Source organism: Tenrec ecaudatus, chromosome 16 (assembly GCF_050624435.1).
Source record: "Tenrec ecaudatus isolate mTenEca1 chromosome 16, mTenEca1.hap1, whole genome shotgun sequence".
NCBI lineage: Eukaryota > Metazoa > Chordata > Mammalia > Afrosoricida > Tenrecidae > Tenrec > Tenrec ecaudatus.
In genome coordinates this window covers 7,316,287-7,334,074 of record NC_134545.1, presented here as the reverse complement: position 1 = coordinate 7,334,074, position 17,788 = coordinate 7,316,287, and the positions used below count along the sequence as shown (strand labels likewise).

Here is a 17,788-nt window from a genome sequence, read left to right as displayed (position 1 = left end):
TCCCGTCTGCCACAAATGAGGCCTTTTTTAGTCACACACTATTACTCTAAATAGAAATGTTGATTAACAGTCTGACCTGGTGGCACAAACTCCAATGCATTATGATTCATCTGTTTGGGAAGTTCACGGACGTCCAGAACAAAGTTTGTCAGCAATCGACAATTTCACCTTTTTTGAAACGAGGAAACCACTAGAGTTTTAGGGCGTCTTTGTAAGCTGTGTTCAACATCACAACAGTTTCTGCGACATTTTTCCCGAGCAGGAAACAATATTTCACAGCCCCACACTGTTTCTTAAATCAATCATCACAAAAAATGTTCAAGCAAAACTATTTTTACGAACAAATTCACTATGACCAGAGATACCTTCCCACGTAATGCCACTGGGCGCACTAGCTCAGAGGGGGTTGCTCAGTGCTCTACTACAAAGGCTCCACAGCCTGGTGCCATTCCAGGTTTTGGGGGGTATCCCCTCATATATCAGGATATTGCAGAGTTTTGCTCAGATGAACGTATTCTAATTGCTGAAGTTTTAGAAGAAAGGAGGCATAAAACAATGCAGTCGTTAATCTGAGAGAAAAATAACTCCAGTTTAATGGCAAGAAAAATTTTAATACTGGCAAACTAGAAAGACAAGCACATTGTAAGTTTTATTACACAGCTACCACGGGCACAGTGAACGACACCAAACCAATTACATTGCTGTAAAAGTTCTGAATAAACACATTTTTTTTCAAACTGAAATTTCTTAATGACTTCACGGTAAACAATGAAAGCATCCTAAACTGAGGACACGGTTCACAACCCCGCCCCCCACCTTTGGCACATTGTCTGGATGAAGTTCAAAACAGTGTCAAGTCAACATCAGATGTTCTCCCTGTTCTTCAATTGACATTGATTGCATGCACTTATTTAGTGAATCATCTTCCTTTCTTTCTTCAAGCATACACGATTCCAAATCATTTGTAGAAGCTGAAGGAAAAAATGAGAGTTTAAACTGTCTGATTTGGAAATAAAGTTCAATTTCATCCTGAAAATTTAGAATTTTCAAATAGCTTAGCTTAATAAGCCTTCGGTAAGGGCAAGTTACCTGAAATTTTTTAATAGCTTAAGTCTCCCCTAGAACATCACCAATAAGATATAAAGTACTATATTATAACATTCTCTGTTACTAAATCTCATTTTATAACTGATTTTAATAATAACCTAAAGTAGATTTCGCCAAAATTTTTTGATCAGGAGGGAGTGGAGTTGGTCAGCTTCTCTTCATTTCCCGTTAGTTCCTTCTTTCCTAGGGCCCTTTCTCCTACCTGAGGTTTCCTCTGACTGCTTTTTGGACCTGGCCTTCCCTTCTCTAACTGCACTTGTAGGAGAAAGAAGGCATAACATAGTGCGCTAGGTGGTGTAACCCCAGAGCTGTGTGGCAGAGCCCCACAGCATTAGGATTGTAATGACTTCGCTATCCCCTAGGTAGTAACTTCAGGAGATTACTTAAATCCATTTAATCCTTTCTACTTGATCAAATCTAAGGAACACTTCAGAACATTCCATCTCTCTTCCTGACTGATTTTGTAGTGCTGTGGACTGAAGGTAGAAGGATCCTTTCCAAGTTTGGATTTGTTGGAATTGCATCTGTAAATTTTGGTATCACTTGCTTGACTTGCCTCCATTGCTTGACTATCAAACAAAATAGAAGTGATGTGTAACTCATTGTTCAGGCAATTCCAACTCTCGGTGATCCCGTATATATCAGAAATGTGGTCTATAGGATTTTCAATAGCTGTTTTTTTTTTAATGGATCACCAAGCTTTTCTTCCTCTGCACTTCTGGGAGGAATTGGACCTCCAACTTTTCAGTTAGAAGCTGAGCATATTAACCATTTGCACTATTCAGATATGTATAAAGTGAGCCCATTGTAAACTATTAGATGCTATACAAAATATGTCTATCACTCAAACGGCACTGTCCTACAAATTGCTGTGGCTTAAAGTCACGCTTTATAAGCATCAACAACCCTTGAAGATCTGCTTCTAAAAGCTCACAGCCTTCAAAACCTGTGGAGAATCCTACTCTATACGTATGGAGTTCATCGTGAATTGGAAACAACTGCAACTAACACAACCTTGATGTTCACTATCTTTGGAACAGGGCTTCCCAAAGTGGACATGACCCCCCCCCCCTGGGGGATTCTGGAACCATCCAAACCAAAACCAAACTCACTGCCATCGAGTCAATTCCAACTCAGACTTGTCATAGTGGGTTACTGTTGGGCTGTGACTGCAAGGCTGGAAGCTGGAAACTAGTTGCCCCTGGGAGAAGGACGAGGCTTTCTACTCCCATACAGAGTTAGAGCTTCAGAAACCCAAGAGGCAATTCTACCAATTGGTGACCAATGGGACGCAGCAAGGGACTGCAAAAATATAAACTGTATCCTGGATTGTGGGCTACAGCACAAATGTTTTTAATTGCCAGAGGGATGCTAAGTTGTTTGTCTTGTTTTGTTTCTGAAAAGCTCAAATAAGCCTTGGGAATCTATGTTTAGAATTAAAAATGCCTTAAATTCCATTCCTCTGGGTAGAATATTATTTCAAATGAAAGCAAAACATGTATTTTATCTGTTACATGAATTTACTTAGCTCCCTCAGTGGCACAAACCATTTGCCAGTGTCGGCTGTTAATGGAAACAGCAGTGGGTCTACCCAGAAGCATCAAGGCAGGAAGACCTAACATTCCATTCCTGTCCGATTGAAAGCCCTCTGGAGTTCAGTTCTTCACTGACATACTTGGGGTTGGCCTGAACTGAAATCGATTGGGCACCAGCAGGTTTGGCTTTGGGGTTTAATCATAGAAATGAAACTATCTTTGTGTTTCCTGTATTTTAAGCAACAGGTCTTTGCAGATGCCTCTTTTTTTTTTTTTTTTTTTTAATCCCACACTTACCTGGTTGCATGAATGGTCTGCTTGGTCTTCTAATTATCTTCAGTGACTTACATCTTGTTTTGGTTGCATACCCAGTTTTTAACCTGCAAGAAAGGTGAGTATCTTACTTGGACTCCACAAGTAAGCGACTGTCTGATCTGTGTGGAAACCATGCCAACTGCATGCTTCAGCATCACCAAGAATTTTTCCCAGCCCCCCAATTCTGCTGGGACTTCTTAACCCAGACATGCAGAGCTCACTATTATAGTGAATATTCAGTGCTCAAATCTTCATTTTTCCCCCTTTCCTTTTTCATCTTATTATATTCCTCTGTACAGAAGCAACCATATGCTTTTTCTTTTTGCAAGTTTTTGTATTTGAAATTTGAGTAGGAGTTATACTAAAAAGGGGAGTCTTCCCTCTTTTTGCTGATCAAGAAGTATTTGTTTACATGTCCAGAAAATACTTTCAAAAGGAAGTGGCATATTCCAGTCAGCTCTGTGAAGAGAAGAACATCCTTCTGTGCTTTTGGTCCAACCTGGTCTACGTTTACCCAACTGAATGAAAAATAATGGACTTTTGCCATGAACGCTCTGAAGCCCCTCTTACTAGGGAACACAAACTTTAGACTCATTTAGCATTCCAGTCAACGAGGCATCTCCTCCATTGTAAACAGTAAGAAACCTACCCTTCCTTGTTTCTCACTGGTCGCCAAAGGAAATGGGGCGCGGTCATTTCAGGTGCACAGGCCATGGCCATGCTGGCTGGCCCCAGCTCTTCTCCATCCAGCTGGTGTCGCCAGGTGGTGCAAGGATAGTGCTGCCTGTGGGAGTAGCATGAGCTGAGGCGGCTCCGGGGGTGCGTGAGGACACCTGTCATAAAAAGCACCTGTTAAAGGGCCAGAGCACTCTTGGGAGAACTCTAGGGAAGCTCAGGGAGGTGCACCTGCCTGGCTTCTGGGAGCTGTGCCGAATCACATGCATGTACTGCCTCTTCATTAATGTCCTCAGGTAGTTGGCGTTGTAGAGTTTAGCGATGCTGCACAGATAGCGCTTCTGGCCGGTGGTGAGGTCGGGATGCTGGAACACAAGAAAAAGCGAGCGGAGTTGGCCACTGTTTTGAATGGAGGTGAGCATGACGTATCTGAAAGGATGGATGTATTTGGTGACTTTGCAACTGTGCACACTAAACTTCTGCAAATGTAATGCTGCCAACTTGCTAAAACGCTGTTAGTTTGCCAAAAAGAAAGAAGCAGCTGTGTCACCAGGGCTGGTGGTGGTACTTGCCACTTCTTTTAGGGAACTCTGACCTGCTCTGAGAACCACTGTTTCTGACAAACCAGGAGATGTGAAGCTGAGTTCCCACGGGCTTCTGTGGGGGTGTCTTGCCTTCTCAAACGGTTTTAATAGGAGGAGCTTAAAACAGGAGAAAAATTCCATTTTGCCACAAAATTTTTGAAGTGCTTTCATATTTAAGGTTTTTAAAATTTTTTCATACTTAAAGTTAAAAAAATAGTTTAACATGGTATTTGTGAGTAACCCAACTACTCAGCTTCATCTCAACTAAAATAGTCCTCACAGCCTCAGCAGAGGACCTGGCTGTGGTGGGCAGGAGGAGCGGCTGGGACGCTGCACATAGGTCATTTTCATTCTCCTTACTAGTGTAAGCAGTGCAGCTAACATCCACGAGGATACAGGGCTCCACTGTGTACATGCCAGGGGGCTTCAAAACGTTTGCGAGTAACTTGATTTAAGAGAATGGAATTTTTCCTTGAATGTTTAAGCCCCTCAGAGATGTGCCTGGGCATGTGCGTGCATGCACACGCACACAAACATGCACGATTTATGGAAATGTTATAACCAGAGAAGATTAAAAATTTTCATTAGAAAAAATTGCTCAGATGTTTAATAACCAATTCACATCACAAAAGAGATGACGCTTCGGGCAGTTAGGATCTTTGATGGGCAGAACAGGTCAACAGCTGTTAAATGTTTGCTTATTACCCTTTTGCTCCCAATTATTGAGTCTTTGAGTAATATTCTTTATGACATTGGGGTTCCATCTCTAGGATAGCACTTTCTTTGTGCTTAAGGCATTAAACTTTGAGAGTAAAGGTACTTCCAAGTGTCATGAAGCTCCACAGGACCTCTTAGGTTAAGGAGAATCTATAACGATATTTATAGGCTGCTGGCATACCTTATTATCTGGCAAGCATTGTCCTTGAATTAGTTTATCTTTCATAAAAACTTCAGCTCTGAATATAGTACTGGTATTTAAATAAGCACCATTTTTTGTTAGCATACCTTCCGAAAGGATGCATCCTTCATTGATTTAGGGATGTGAATTGCTTGAATTTGAGGAGTTTTCCAGAACTCTTGCAGCGTGGCTGTGTGTGAGTCCACTTTGTGTTCATCTTTGAGTTTTTCTGTGGGCGAGGACATTTTCATGTAAATTCCTTAAGTCAAGGTCAGTTCACCAAATTATTAAAAGTTTTGATGGTTAGATATTGGCCTGTCAACTGCAAGGTTGGCAGTTCAAACCCACCAGCCACTCCAAACTCACCAGCCACTCCTGGGGAGAAAATGAGGTTATCTACTCCCTTTACAGTTTTATGGTCTCAGAAACCCCCCAGGGGCTTTCTAATTTGTCCTATAGGGTGATTATGGGTTAGAATCAACTTGATGTTAGTGGGTTATATCTATTTACATGTATCAGTGATTATTCTGGTATATGATTTTAAGTATTTTATACCAGATTGTTAAATTTGAAGCTACTTATGTTATTTACTCTCTGAGCAGAAACACCTTTAAGATTGATAAATACTATACAATGCTAACAATTTTTATTCATTGTGATTCAAAGGTGGCAAAGCTGGTTCCTTTTGTTAAATTATAGATGGACTACATTATTTTGAACTCAGTTGAGATGCCAACTGTTCACAGTCACCCCATCTTTTAGTTTATCATATGTCAGAAACATACTAAAGAAGAATCTATATGTAAAATTTATGTTTTAAGAATTTACAGCAACAACAAAAAGAATTTACAACAAAGTATTCATTTGTCTTTTGTATGAACTTTTAAAATTCTATTTGTGAGGATATGAAAACATTAATAGTAAAAATCAGTCATAATAAGCCATGCTCACATCCATTTAATCTTAGAAATAATATATCTGATAGAATCAATTTTTTGGTGAAGCAAAATTTTTTTAGTCTAATTACTGTTGAGCATTCTACCATAAATATGTCACATTCATTTTTATTTTATTGTGGGCTCATGCAACTCTCATCACAATTTCCCCTCCCTCACGAACCCTTAATGATTTATAAATTATTATTTTTTCATGTCTTACACTCGCCAATGTCTCCCTTTACCCACTTTTCTGTTGTCCATACCCCAGGGAAGGAGTTATGTGTAGATCCTTGTAAGCTGTTCCTGCTTTTTCCCCCACCTTCCCCTTATCCTCCTGGTTTCACTACTCTAATAACTGGGTCTGAGGGGTTTATCTGTCTTGGATTCCCTGTGTTTCCACCTCAGGTCTGTACTAGTGTACATGCTCTGGTCTAGTCAGATTTGTAAGGTAGACTTGGGATCGTGATAGTGGGGGGATAGGAAGCATTAAAGAACTCGAGGAAAGTTGTATGTTTCATCGGTGCTATACTGCATCCTGACTGGCTTCATCTCCTCCCCATGACCCTTCTGTAAGGGGATGTCCAGTAGTCTACAGATGGGCTTTGGGTCTCCACTCCGCACTCCCACTGATTCACAATGATAAGCTTTTTGTTCTTTGATGCCTCCTACCTGATCCCTTCGATACTTTGTGATCACACAGCCTGGTGTGCTTCTTCCATGTGGGCTTTGTTACCTCTGAGCTAGATGGCCACTTGTTTATCTTCAAGCCTTTAAGACTCCAGATGCTATATCTTTTGATAGCCAGGAACCATCAGCTTTCTTCACCACATTTGCTTATGCACCCACTTTGTCTCAGCGATCATATCAGGAAGGTGAGCATCATGGAATGCCAGTTTAATAGAACGTATTCTTCCATTGAGGGAGTACTTGAGTGGAGGCTCAATGTCCTCTGCTACCTTAATACTAAACCTATAAATATATGCACATAGATCTATTTCCCCATCGTCATATATAAATATATTTACATATGTATATGCCTGTATTTAGACCTCTATAAATGCCCTTTACCTCCTAGCTCTTTCCTCTATTTTGTTAGAATAAATTTTAAGTGGGTTTCCTAGTATAAGATTCAAGACAGGATAACACATATTTTCTCTCTTTAATGGTATCTAAGTTCATTAAAACTGATTTTTTAAAATAATTTTATTAGGCTCATATAACTCTTATCACAATCCATACATCCATCCATTGTGTAAAGCACATCTGTACATTCATTGCCCTCATCATTCTCAAAACATTTGCTCTCCACCCAAGCCGCTGGCATCAGGTCCTCATTTTTTTTCTCCTCCCTCTCCGCTCCCCCTCCCTCATGAACCCTTGATAATTTATAAATTATTATTTTGTCATATCTTGCACTGTCCGACATCTCCCTTCACCCGCTCTTCCATTGTCCATCCCCCAGGAAGGATGTCTTATGTAGATGCTTGTAATCGGTTCCCCCTCTCCAACCCACCCTCCATTAAAACTGATTTTTACAATTTCAGTTATATCATTGTTTTTAATAATGTGGGCAAAACAAAAGAATAACCTTTTATTTTTTTAATTAATCATTTTATTGGGGGTGCTTTTACAAATCTTGTAACAAACCATCAATCAATAGTATTAAGGACACTTGTACATGTTGCTATCAACATTTCCAAAACAATTTCATTCTACTTGAGCCCTTGGTATCAGCTCCTCTGCCCCCACCCTACTCTCCCACCCTCGTGAATCCTTGATTAATTAGATATTATTATTGTTATTTCCTGTCTTACACTGTCCGTTGTCTAACTTCACCCACCTTTGTTATTTGTCCCCCTTGGAGGGGGAGCTACTTATAGGACCTTATGATGTGTTCCCCCTTTCTTCCTCTTCCTTCTCCATACCGCTACCCTCATGATATCACTACTCCCACTACTGTTCCTGAGGGTTTTATCTGTCCTGAATTCCATGTGTCCAGAGCTCTTATCTCTACCAGTGTGGGTACTCTCGTCTAGCCGGATTTGTAAGGCAGAACTGAGTCATGGTAGTTGGGGGGTGGAGGGAGGAGGAAGCATTCAGGAACTGGAGGAATGAAGTGTGTTTCGTCAATGCTATACATCACCCTGGTTGAATTGTCCCTTCCTTGTAACCCCTCTGTGGGGGGATGTCCAATCATTGACAGGTGGACTTTGGGTCTCCAACTCCCCTCCACCCAATTCTACCTTACAAATCTGACTAGACCAGAGCTTGAACACTAGTACAGATAAGAGCTTTCAATACAGGGAATCTAATACAGATAATCCCTCAGAACCAATAATGAGAGTAGTGATACCAGGAGGGTGGGGGAAGGTGGGAGCAGAAAGGGGAACCGATCACAATGATTGACATTATAGCCCCCTCCCAGGGGGACGGACAACAGAAAAGGGGGTGAAGGGAGACAGCGGTCAGTGTAAGACATGAAAAAATAATTGAAATAATTATTATATAAAATGAAATAATTTATAAGTTATAAAGGGTTCATGAGGGAGGGGGGAGGTGGGGAAAGAGCTGATACCAAGGGCTCAAGTAGAAAGAAAATGTTTTTTAAATGATGGCAACATATATGTACAAATGTGCTTGACACAATGGTTGGATGTATGGATTGTGATAAGAACTGAAAGAGCCCCCAATAAAATGATTTTTTTTAAACTCCCCCATTTCATTATGATTCAGGTGAAAGTTTATATAGCAAATTTATTTCCCATTCAACAATTTATATTTCTGTTCAATTCAGAATGATTTCTGTTCTGCTCAGAACATTTTAAGTCCTGGTCCCTGACTTTGGTTGCTAGCCCCACAATTTGTCATCACTCTCCCCACTTCCACTCTGCTTGCCCTGATTCTGTCCCTCCAGTTTCCTTGCCCTTCCTCCCTTTCTCCTCTTTGCTCGGGCAAATGTTGCCTGTTTGGTCGCACATAGTTAACTAGTCTAAGACAGAGTTCACTAGTCTAAGCAGCACATTCCTCTTTATTTATTTTTTTTTTGGCCAATCTAGTATTTGGCTGGAAGGTGTCCTCTGGGAGTGACTTCAGATTCCGATAAAAAGAGGGTCTAAGGAAGAGAGTTGAGAGGGTTCCTCCAGTTCCATCAGTCCAGTAAGTCTGTTTTTCACATGAATTTGAATATGATTTACATTTTTCTCCCATCCTAGCCAAACCTATTGTGTCCCTGGGTCAGAGTGGTCCTTAGTGGTAGAATGACACCAGGTCTAGCTCTTCTGGTCTTCATTTAGAGCAGGGTGTGGGGGTTCCTGTGGACTGTTAGTCCTACAGACTGATTTCTTCCTCGAGTCTTTGGCTTGCTTCCCTCTCCCTTGCTCCAAAAGGGAGAGGCCAATACTTGTATTTTAGATGGCCACATGCAAGCTGTGAAGGCCCCAGAGGCTCCTCTCCAAGTAGGACGTCGAATGTTCTCTAGTCGTGCGTACCTTTCAGTGTCTTCCTTTGTCTGGTCATGTTGGTCCCCGTAATGTGTTTTGTCGTTCCCTTCCCCAGAATTAACACATGTCTATTAGTGAGTGATAGATACCATCAACGAATACGGCTTTCTTTGTGTAAACCTACCCTTGACATTTTATAATAGTGGTCTCACACAATATTTCTCTTTTGTTAGTGACATTTCTCTCAGCATAAAAAATCCCAGATTCATCCAATTACAAGATGTTTTTTGAACTCGTCGCTACTCTTTAGTGTGAAAAAACGCCCCACCTTTCAATAAAAAAAATGAAGCACAATTCCCAGAAGAAACTAGTTTTCTAGTTTCAGACATGTTGAGAACAGATATTTTTAAAAATCTTTTTACTGTGGGCTCGTACAACTCATCACAATCCATAAATCCATCCATTGTGTCAAGCACAAATGTACATTTATTGCCATCATCATTCTCAAAACATTTGCTTTCAAAAACAAAAAATCATTTGTTTTCTACTTGAGCCTTTAATATCAGCTCCTCATTTTCCCCCTCCCTCCCCGCTCCCCCTTCCCTCATGAACCCTTGATAATTTATAAATTATTATTTTGTCATGTCTTACACTGTCTGATGTCTCCCTTCACCCACTTTTCTGTTGTCCATCCCCCAGGGACGGGGTTACATGTAGATCCTTGTAATTGTTTTCCCCTTTCTACCTCACCTTCCCTCCACCCTCCTAGTATCACCACTCTCACTGCTGGGTGCTGAGAGGTTCATCTGTCCTGGATTCCCTGTATTTCCCGTTCCTATTATACCAGTGTACATCCTCTGGCCTAGACGGATTTGTAACATAAAATTGGGATCATGATAGTGGGGGGAAGGAAGCATTTAGGAACTAGAGGAAATTTTTATGTTTCATCATTGCTATACTGCACCCTGACTGGCTCATCTCCTCCCTGCAATCCTTCCGCCGTAAGGGGATGTCCAGTTGCCTACAGATGGACTTTGGGTCCCCACTCTGTACTGCCCCCTCATTCACAATGATACGATTTTGGGAAAAACAGATTCTTAATGTAGGATAAGCACTTTAACTTGAGGAAGATCAACATCTGATAAAATGTAATCAACAAAGCCCTTTGTGTACCCCTATCTTCACACAGCCACTGATATAGAGATTAAATGGTATCTTCTTGAGTTTATATAAATTAACCATACAGTATGTGACCTTTCTTTGTGGGGCTTCTTTCTCTCAGCCCAATTATACCTGAGATCCATCCATTCTACATGGACTAGTAGTTCATTCTCTTTTAATGCTGGCCAGAGGGCTATTGCACGTGTATTATACCGTAGCTTAATTTGCATTCCATTTGTTATGAACACTTGAACTTTTTAGTTGACTACTACAGATAAAAGGGCAGATTTTAAGTTATGTGCATATAGCTAGTGAATGGAATTAGCAGTGTCTTGTTTCAGTATTATCAATTAATAACAAAGGCTACTGTAACTTGGTATTTTAAACCTTAGCTATTTCTTTAAAATTTTGCCAAACTGGATGCTTAGTGCAGATAGCTAAGTTATATCTGCATGCTTCAGGTCTAACTATTTTGTTTGCTAAGAATTGAAATTGACCCCTAGAAATTATATCGTGATGACCCTTGAGATATTATTTGAAATCTATAATCATAGAAGGAATATCAATATAACATTTCTAAGGTTTATTGTTTAAAAACCTTTTTTTTCCAAGTTAATAACGCTTTTCAAGTAATAATTGTGAGCTCATTATGTTAAAATTTTCTTTTGTTCCCTGCTGAGCCATTATTTCTGAGGTACACATTTAAGAACTAGAGAAGAGTTGTATGTTTTATCATTGCTACACTGTACCCTGACTGGCTAGTCTCCTCCCCACAACCCTTCTGGTAAGAGGATGTCTAATTGCCTACAGATGGGTTTTAGGTCCCCAATCTGCACTCCATCCTCATTCACAATGATATGATTTTTTGTTCTTTGATGCCTGATAACTGATCCCTTTGACACTCGTGATCACACAGGCTGGTGTGCTTCGTCCATGTGGGCTTCGTTGCTTCTCAGCTAGATGGTCGCTTGTTTACCTTCAAGCCTTTAAGACCCCAGACACTATATATCTTTTGATAGCTGGGCACCATCAGCTTTCTTCACCACATTTGCTTATTCACCCACTTTGTCTTCAGCAATTGTATCAGGAAAGTGAGCATTATGGAATGCCAATTTAATAGAACAAAGTGTTCTTGCATTGAGGGAGTACTTGAATGGAAGCCCAATGTCTATCTGCTACCTTAATACTAAACCTGTAAATATATGCACATAGATCTATTTCCCCATCATCATATGTAAATATATTTACAGATGTGCATACCTGTAGTTGGACCTCTATAAATGCCCTTTGCCTCCTAGTTCTTTACTCTATTTCTTCTTGTCCCACTATCATGTTCAGCCTTCATTTGGGTTTCAGTAATTCCTCTTGGCTACATTGCCCTTGATCAAGCCCTACCAGGGCTCTTACACCCTCCTCACCACCGATTTTGGATCATTTGTTGTTCTCTTGTCCCTGGGTTGGTTAACACCACTTCCTTGTCCCCACCTTTCCCTCTCCCATGTTCCCCCTGGAAACATCAGTCCCGTGTTTTCTCCTCCAGATTGTTTATCCAGCCTATGTTATCTAGCTAGACCCTCAGAGATAATAATATGCATAAAAAAAACAAGACAGAGTAAAACTAAGTGACAAAACAAAGACAACACAACAAAAAACAACGACTAGAAGAAAAAAAGAAAAGCCTGTAAATAGTTCAAGGTCTGTGTGTTGACCTTTAGGAGTGTTTTCCGGAGGAGTCTGATGGGGTGCCACGCCCTGGCCCCAAAGTGTGTTTTGGTCCTCCCTCGGGACTTCCTCGCTCTGCCCACTTTTCATTTTTATCTTAATGTTTATAAATTTTACTTTTATATCATTGATTCAAGCTACTTAACATACTGATAATTGTTAACATTTCTTTTTTTAAAAATAATTTCTTTAATTATTTCTCTCTACATGTTGGATGAAAAAGTATTCATTTTATTTCTGGTATGTGTGTTGTTTCTTTTTAAAATTTAACTCTAGTAATGTTTAGGCAGGAATCTAAATCAATGAGACCAAAAATGAACACACATATGATGGTCACACTTTATATACATATACACAATATACATACACCTGGAAAAATTGAATGAAAAGATAATAGATTTTTCTATGGACATTTTGAAGCCTTCCTCATAATACATGTATGCATATGTTTTTTTCCTAAATAACTACAAGGATTGTAAAGTTTTCCAGGAAAGACAATTGTGAGTCTAAGTTAATATAGAGTTGGACTGAAATGAGACATTTTAAAACCACTATCATTACTGTGCTTTATTTATTTTACTAAAAGAATAAAGTATTTTTTTCTAAGAATAAAGATTTTTATTAAGCATTGGAGGTTGCGTTCAATAACCTTCAAATACACCACATTCCAACCACAACTAATCCAACTCAACGGTCATTCATTGTGGCACAATCCATGAGTTAGGGCAAAACTTGCTCCAACTTACAGTGAATTCCTATTTAGCTCTTGTGAGCAGGGAATAGGGAATTACACTCACTTCTGATCACTAGTCTGTGATTAACAGCATTGGGATAATTATATAAAAATGAATAGGAAGTGATTCTGATTTCAAAGTACATTGGATACTTACTCTGATATATGTAGTCACTAAATTCTTCCTCCCTTACCCTCTTGTTAAGTGTCATTGAGTCAGTTCTGATTCATAGCGATCTTCTTCAATGGACCCAAACAATGTCTGGTCCTGCTCCATCCCTAAGTTGTTATGTTTGATGCCATTTTTTGCTGTCCATTGGACTCCCTCACCCTAACCCCCCACCCCCCGCAAATAAAACCGAACCACACCAATAAGTAGGAGGTCTTTGGGGGCCAATCTTACTTGTTAACTCCAGCAGAGAAATGGGAAGTACTTGGAAGCACTGTCGTTTACTTCAAGTGAGAGGAAAACTAGCAGCATTGGGAAATGTTCTCTAAAGCTGTTCATTTTTAGAATTTTTTTTCTTAAAATGTATTTAACCCCAGGCTGTGTTCTGTGGTATTCAACTGACATCAAGCTTAATGATACCTCTTTTTGATTCAGTGCTAACTTTGAAATACCTTTTAAAACAAGTTTGATGTGATATTAACAGGAGATAAAGAACCTGCTGGATAGTTCCTTGAAAATCTTAAAGACTGAGCTCACCAACTATGCTAATGAAGTCTATTTTTAAAGATCCATTTACTAAGCAGTTACAGGCATATTGGCTTCTCAGAGCCAGGTCATTTACACGCATTGTCTGCTACATATACAGTACTCACCAGTACCTTTGGACTTCTGGTAAGAAGAATGACTTGCTGACCTGTTTAAAAGGGAAAAAAAGATGTGTAAATTTTGTATAATAATTGACAGCTTTATAAACAATTGAAAAAGTATCTAATATGAAAAAGGGACAGCATTGCCTATGGCTTTTCCTTTTTATATTTTCTCACAGACATAGTCTTGCAAAAGGTAGCTTGTTAATTCTTATTAAATCCTATTTGCTACAGGCTTTTAAAAGGTGAGTTAGCTGAGATTTGTACCGTAATAGAAAGCATTTAGTTTAAGCCAGATTTGGTTTTACTTTTATAGTCACCTAATCCAATTCCTACAATGACCAGAGTAAAGCACTTTGGGCTCCTCTGCTGAATATAAAGCATTTTCTTTAATTTTATTGTGAATAGGGTAGAAGTTTACAGGGACAATCAGTTTTCCATTCAATGACTCATACACATCTGGTTCATCTTGTGATCCCTATAATATAGTCACACACACACACATCCTATATTTCCTGCTTCCATTCTACCTCCTTTGCTAATCCTCTGGACGTTGTCGGGGTAAATGCTGCCCTTTTGCTGATTCTATGACATGTGCATCCCTCTAGTGTTACTGTTCCCATTGTAGGCCTGCTTGTTGTTTGGCTGAAACATGAGCCATGGGGGTGACCTGAATGGACACTAAAGGCCATATTCTAGGGGTTCGCTATTCATCAGTTTCTATTCAAATAGTAAGCCTGGTATTTTCTATGATTTTTTGTTTTTCTTTTAAATTGATATCAAAGTTTATTAGTGGTTATTAGGGTCAGTGTAGAGAAAGTGGAGGGTGGAGGGTAGGGGTGAGGTAAAAACTACATGGATCAGGGAATGTTAACTTGCAGATATTTGTAATTGCTGTCAGGCTTAACCCTATAAATACCTGAACAGGCAAAGTTGTGTGATAGATATACAAGGGGGCTCCACAAAGTCTGTGGGAAACTTCCCTTATGTTCAAATGTATTTGCAGTCATCGCTGGGGCTATTTCCGGCTGCTGGTTCCTTTGCTGGCCTGCTCTTCCACCTGCGTGACCAGGACCAGGGCCTTCTTGAAACTTGCAGGACTCAGAGGTAATTGGGATGTATGGCTACGGTGGATTCTGCTTTGTTCTTAATTTTCCCCAGGTTGTAGTCTGGCTGCTTGGTCATCTCGGGAGAGCTTAAGTCAGGTTGACCCTTGCTTTGAGCTGAAGAGGTGCAAGGAGTCTTGAGGAAAAAGCACCATTGGCCGCACCAACTACACAGTACTCAGACTGTGGCACTTCTCTGATTTTTAGTTTTGTTCCAAATTTTTCTCCTACTTTATCCAGGACATTCTAATGTGACCACTGTCAGAACAGTAGAGCTAACCAGACACCATCTATTCCTTCTGGTCTTGTGGAGGCTGTTCTTGCGATCCATTTGTCCATTAAAGTAATGGTTTTTATGTATCTTCAATTTTCTTAAATCTTCTTTCCTCGAGATGAGGCAGGTCCAATAGTATCTTAGATGACCACTTGTGAGCTTTTCAGACCTCCGTAGCTATTCACCAAAGTGGCCCTGGTGGCATAGTGGATTCCATTATGGACTGCTAACTGTAAGGTCAGAGGTTCAAACTGACCAGCTGACCTATGGGAGAAAGATGGGACTTTCTGCTCCCATCAAGATTTATAGCCACAGAAACCTACAAGGGAAGTTCTACTCTGCCCTATAGGATCTCTAAGCTCAATGGCAGTGAGTCTGGTTTTTGGTTTGAACTACTTAACAAACTAGGATGTAGGACAGAACACTGTCTTTCTGGGTGTCCCCAGAGATCATGATCCCAAGTTTCAAAGCCCCATGGATTCATTTGCTGAAGGTGTTTTGCTTGTCTATGAGGTTTAAATATATATATATAAAACTTTGCCCCTTGAATGTTCCACCATATTCATGGATATACTTGCAGTATAAATACATATGCTGAAATATATTGTTTAAACCTAAAGATAATTATGAGTATTGTTCCACTCACGCTCCACACTGGGGTTCGGCCTATGCAGCTATACATACCCCACTTGTAGATTACCATTATTGCAGGATTGTCTATCTAAAAGTATTTACCTCTGTTACCTTTAAATCTTGCAGTATTGAAGAGTGTCCTACTAATTGCATAGAATTAAGGTGTGCTGCAATTGATAAATTGGTCGAGATACCTAATTTCATACAATTCGTTTTTTTCTTTTCTCTAAGAACACTTTCTCTTTCCCCACAATTTGTTCAATAACCAAGGCTGTATTGATGTTTCAATATACTTCACGCCAAACCCAGCCCAGAGTCACTGAGTTGATTTTGACTCATAGTGACCTTATAGGACAGGGTGGAGGGGCTGGTGGGTTGCCACCACCGTCCTTATGGTTGGTTAGCACTTCAGTGGGTAATCCACTCCACCCCCCCACCCCCAGCTCATCTACTTAGACCCAGTAATTTCTCCAGCACTATGAGGAACAGAAACACACCATCCTCATGGCAGCTTTAGAAGTCCTCAATCAACAGATTAAAAAAAAAAAAAGCCATTACATTGGTTTAAGGAAAAGCCCACAGTTCTGGCTTTTAAGGAATACTGGAGGGAAGGGATTGGAAAGCAGAGGCCTCCAGCATTGGCTTATAAGGAGCTCCCTTCACTAGCCAGGGAATTGCAAAAACGTGCTCCAAATGAAATCGGTTTATGAAGAAACGCACCTCATTGTGAAGAACAAGTTAAGATCAAGGTGCCTCTCCTGTTAAGTCCCGTCTCGGGCGGTTATGAACCCCGCGTTGACACACACATACACTCACACACATACACACACAAGGCTCTAGCTTGTTTTCTCGGAAGCCCTTTGCTCGCTTCCCGGATGCTACGGCAGTTTCGGCAGCAGGTGTCGCAGCGCCCCCTTGGGGCCGGAAGGGCCCTCGGGCGACTGTCGCAGTCGCCTCCATCATTGCGCCAAGCCCTCCTCAGAAGCCCTTTTCCTAGACCCTGGGCGACAAACGTCCAGCAAACGTTTTTCCCCAACCCCTCTCACTTCAGGGCCCTGGGGGACAGTCTCATTCGAGGTGCGGCCCGTTTCCACACCCCCAAGCCCCTCAGGGACCCGCAGCCTCACCCGCCGCCACCCTCGGTCCGGGCCGCTTCGGGCGGCTCTGCGGAAGAGCTGCACTCGATCCAGGTGGACTGCGGCCCCATGCCCGGCATCTCCTCCCCGTGTCAAGCCCGAGAGCCGCGTGCGGGAGCCGCTGTCCCCCTGCCCTCAGCCGGGAGAGAGCGGGGTGGAAGGCGGACGCCGCAGTGTCGCCCCCTCCAATGCGGTCCGGTCACTGCCCGAAGAGCTTCGGGAGTGCGTGCGGGGAGGGCTGGGGGGCGGGGGGAGAGCCTGGAGCTCCGGTGGGGGAGGGGCGGGAGTGCCTCAGTTGATCTCGCTGCTGCACTCCGGCATCTTTCTGTGTAAGGGATGCGTCACGGGAAGGAACGATGCGCGCTCCCTACAAGAGGTGCCCTCTTCTTCGGTACTCCGGACCCTACGCGAATTTGCAAAACTGTAGTGTCGCCATTGAGGCCAAACAGTCGTACGGAAACCAAGAACCAAAGCACCCAGCGCTGGGATGCCCAGCGTGGTCCGTTAACGGTTATCACCTAGGCAACCAGGATTAGCCCGTAGCCTAACGGCCGAGTTTTCGCAACTGCTTCTGCGCACGCGCAACGCCGAATCGCTAACCGCAACCTACCCGGCGTTTGTTTACTGCGCGTTCGCGCGAGATTTGGCCCGTGGGCCACGCCGTAGTGAGAGGTGTGGCAAAACGGGAAACACGCCCCCCCTCCAAAGTGGATTG

General features: G+C 41.5%; 1 protein-coding gene across 4 annotated transcripts; it reads right to left on the bottom strand.

Annotated features, from left to right (window-relative positions):
• Positions 1 to 564: 564 nt before the first annotated feature.
• On the bottom strand, positions 565 to 17,546 carry FAM216A (family with sequence similarity 216 member A). Of its 4 annotated transcripts, none has more exons than XM_075534889.1 (7): positions 17,065 to 17,546; positions 13,937 to 13,971; positions 5,222 to 5,343; positions 3,868 to 3,997; positions 3,607 to 3,790; positions 2,940 to 3,022; positions 565 to 971 (listed from the first exon to the last, which is right to left on the bottom strand). In XM_075534889.1, the coding sequence occupies exons 1-7, from the start codon at positions 17,151 to 17,153 to the stop codon at positions 853 to 855; spliced, it is 762 nt and encodes a 253-aa protein (XP_075391004.1). In that variant the 5' UTR covers positions 17,154 to 17,546; the 3' UTR covers positions 565 to 852. The 4 variants fall into 4 exon arrangements, with proteins under 4 accessions (XP_075391004.1, XP_075391003.1, XP_075391005.1 ...); XM_075534888.1 differs by having other exon boundaries at positions 13,931 to 13,971; positions 17,065 to 17,543; XM_075534890.1 differs by lacking the exon at positions 17,065 to 17,546 and adding an exon at positions 16,658 to 16,767 and having other exon boundaries at positions 13,931 to 13,971.
• Between the last annotated feature and the right edge of the window lie 242 nt (positions 17,547 to 17,788).

What these genes read in the sequence shown, in the direction of transcription:
- FAM216A (XM_075534888.1), bottom strand. Translation starts at nt 17,153, where the DNA reads ATGCCGGGCATGGGGCCGCAGTCCACCTGGATCGAGTGCAGCTCTTCC. An exon ending in AGGATGCATCCTTTCGGAAG is followed by an intron (nt 3,998 to 5,221) that starts GTATGCTAACAA and finishes CTTGTGTTCCAG; the next exon opens with CATCCCGACCTCACCACCGG. An exon ending in CCAGTGAGAAACAAGGAAGG is followed by an intron (nt 3,023 to 3,606) that starts GTAGGTTTCTTA and finishes CCTTTCTTGCAG; the next exon opens with GTTAAAAACTGGGTATGCAA.